Here is a 3,348-nt window from a genome sequence, read left to right as displayed (position 1 = left end):
AAAAAAAAAAAAAAAAAAAAAAATTGGAGGTGGAGTGGGAATAAGGCAGAGATGAGGGGATAGGCAAGGCCACAAGCCCAGTGGAGGCTGGAGCCAGGCCTGGTAGGAGAACCCGTTCCAGCCCTTGCTGGTTGTGTAGCTGTGTGACCTTCGCAGATCCCTGTCACTCTTAGACTCATCCCCCCTGCTGCACAATGGACCACTTAATTTTAAAAATTAAACTCTTAACATGTGCCAGTCAAAAAGAGCTTTACAAATAAGAATTCGGGTTTTCAATCTTATAAGAAGCCTATGAGGTAGTATTTTTGTTCCTACTTTACAGGTGGGGAAACGGAGGCATAGAGAAGTTTGGCGGGAGAGGGAGGCTGAGTCAAAGGCCTTGAAGGCCAGGGTGTGCAGGGAATCAGCTTTGGCTTGGGTGGGATGGCCAAATGCCCACAGACATCCCTGCTCACAAGGGACTTCTGTGGCCTCAGGACAGCACCACGGTGTGAGGAAATGCAACATCACGTGCAGCAAGATGACGTCGGTAAGGATACCTGTGACTTTGCTCCTCCGCTATCAACACAACCAGGCATCGTGTGGCAAACCTGCCATCATGTAGGTACCGCCCTCGAGGCCTCGGAAATCCCCTTCGGGCCCTTAGAATATTCCCAGGCCTCTGAGAACCTGTGTCTGTACCTCCCCTCCCGGACCTGGGCTCCCAGGCAAAGTCCTCAGCACCTGCTTCTCTTGCCTCTGGCCTGCAGGCCACCTCCCTGACCTTAATTTCTGTGCCACATGGCTAAGGTGGAGAGTAGCTTCCTGAATAGCCCACCCTGGCTTGTGGCCTGGAACAGCCATCAAGGGTGGTAATTCCTCCCGGGCTGAAGCACATGTTACCCGGCACTTGAACCCACGAGATTTCATGGGTGGGGGTGGGGTGCAGGAGGCGTTAAGCATGAGGGTCCTAAAATGCAGGTTCCAGACTCCAACAGACCTGGCGCAAATCCTGCCTTCCCGCTTACTGGCTGGGTGGCCCTGCTTTCATTGCTTACTTTTTGCACGTTGATTTCCTTGTCTATAAAATGGGTCACTAGGACATGATGTAACTGGAGTGCTTGGCAGGGGCGCGGTGGCTCACACCTGTAATCCCAACACTTTGGAAGGCTGAGGCGAGCGAGCCTTCCAAATCACCTGAGGTCAGGAGTTCAAGACCAGGCTGGCCAACATGGTGAAACCCCATCTCTACTAAAAATACAAAAACTAGCCAGGCATGGTGGCGGGTGCCTGTAATCCCAGCTACTTGGGAGACTGAGGCAGGAGAATTGCTTGAACCCAGGAGTTGGAGGTTGCAGTGAGCCGAGATTGCACCACTGCACTCCAGCCTGGGCAACAGAGCAAGACTCCATCTCCAAAAGGAAAAAAAGAAAAAAAAATTAAGTGCTTGGCAGGGTGCTGACAGTAGGAGCTACAGAGATGACCACCTCCATTTGGCAGAAGAGGAACTGGGGCCACTGTGAGACTGTGGGACTCTGGGGAGGGAGGGAGCCATTCTCTCCCTAGCTGTTGACGACCCTGGCCATCTTGGTCACTTGCTCCTCCTGGGGGTTCTCTTGGTATCTGCCTAACCAGGCTACCCTGAGGCCTTTCCCCGGGACTGACTTTTGGGCCCTAAAGCAGCCTCAGCCAGACCTAAGGACCTGGCACCAGGAAATGCCAATGGCTTTTTGCTTTCTAGGCTCAGCTAAAGGAAGTCTGGCACTTCCTCTCCTCAATTATGCAGTTTCTAAGGTGGGTAGGGTGCTGAGTGTGCTCCTGCCTGACCTCTTTGCTGCCCAGTCAAGAATTACTTCCCCAAGACACCCCCAAAGATATTTTGTTTTCTAGATGAAGGGGAAGAAGGAAGTGGGGGAGGGGTCACTGTGCCCAGGGGGCCTGCAGGCCTGCTTCCTGGACTTGTCTGGCTTCCTGGAGCCAGGTGCTTTTAATACACCTCTCCGAGCCTGTTTCCTCATCTGTAAAATAGGAATGAGCCTGGTAGCCGCCTTGTGGGATGGGCGTGACGTTTAAACGTGGGCAAAATGCCAAGCACAGCCATGGCGCGTAGCCAGGGCCTCTGTCAGCTCTGAGCTGTGGGCTTGGTGGTGACCCAGTCACACACGGCTTCAGGAATTCAAGATTTGGAGGGCACTCGGGCTCCCAATGAGGCTGCCGTATATTTGGCTCTACCCCTACTGTCCATGAACACACATCAGGAGGGGAGGAGGGTCCGGAGCACAGCCTGTAGCCATGAAACCGAAGGAGAGGAGCAACAGCACTCACGAGTCTCATAGGGCCTGTTCCAGAGCGAGGAGGCCCCATAGAGATCTCACCTGCACACACCTGGCATCAGCTAACACCTGCGAAGTCCCTTCCCCAGCAGGAGACCCAAAGCCCAGAGCCCCCTGCCTCCATGGTAACAAAACCGGCCACCTTGTTATTGTTTTCAGCTGTTACTGATCTACTCTGAGCCAGGTGCATCACATAATCTACCTTTTTTTACAGTAACACAGAAGCAGGGTAATCAACTCATCCCTGTTTGCCTGGGACTTTCCAAGTTTTAAAATGGAAAGTCCCTCATCCGGAGCACCCCCTCCATCCCAATTTTTCTGGGATAGCTGGTCACCCTACAGAGGGGAGGCTTTCCTATCTCCATTTCTTAGGTGACGACTGGGGAGCTCAGGAGGGTGGGCTGCCCCAGGTGGTCAGTTGCCTCACAGCCGCTAAGTGGGAGAGCGGGGTTTCCAGCCGGGTCTGTTCGTCCGCAGAGCATTGGTGCTGTGCCCCCACACCATGCTGGCCCGGTTTCTGGTATCTGGGCATCACTGGATTCCTGTCTGCCTTCCTTGTAGCTTGGAGACGAGAAAGAACAAGCTGTTCTGTGCCGACCCAAAGGAGAAATGGGTCCAGGAAGCCAAGCAGCATCTAGACCGCCAAGCTGCTGCTCGGACTCCAAACCACAGCACCTTCGAGAAGCTGATCGGCGAGACGACGCCCTGGACCACCCCTGCCGCCAGGGTAATGGACGAGTCTGTGGTCCCAGAGCCAGAAGCCACCGGCGAAAGCAGAAGCCTGGAGCCGACCCCTTCTTCCCAGGAGGAACAGAGTGCCCTGGGGACCTCCCCAGAGCTGCCGACGGGAGCGGCTGGTTCCTCAGGGACCAGGTTTCCCCCGACACCAAAGGCTCAGGATGGAGGGCCTGCGGGCACGGAGCTTTTCCGCCTGACTCCTGTCTCTACTGCTGCCTCATGGCAGAGTTCTGCTCCCCACCAACCTGGGCCCACCTCTGATGCCCCGTCCACCCAGGCCCCCTCCACCCAGGCCCCC

The 3,348-nt window shown here is 55.1% G+C and overlaps 1 protein-coding gene across 1 annotated transcript in view; it reads left to right on the top strand.

Moving 5' to 3' along the window:
* Positions 1-3,348, top strand: part of CX3CL1 (C-X3-C motif chemokine ligand 1) — a 13,063-nt gene that overhangs the window by 6,985 nt on the left and 2,730 nt on the right. Inside the window, exons 2-3 of the mRNA XM_017502704.2 lie at positions 477-600; positions 2,874-3,348. Coding sequence (XP_017358193.1) covers positions 477-600; positions 2,874-3,348 — 599 coding nt within the window. The remainder of the gene's footprint in view (positions 1-476; positions 601-2,873) is intronic.

The sequence above is a fragment of the Cebus imitator genome, unplaced genomic scaffold (genome assembly GCF_001604975.1).
Source record: "Cebus imitator isolate Cc_AM_T3 unplaced genomic scaffold, Cebus_imitator-1.0 Scaffold297, whole genome shotgun sequence".
NCBI lineage: Eukaryota > Metazoa > Chordata > Mammalia > Primates > Cebidae > Cebus > Cebus imitator.
Note: the sequence above shows the minus strand (reverse complement) of the source record. Positions and strands in the feature narration are given on the sequence as shown.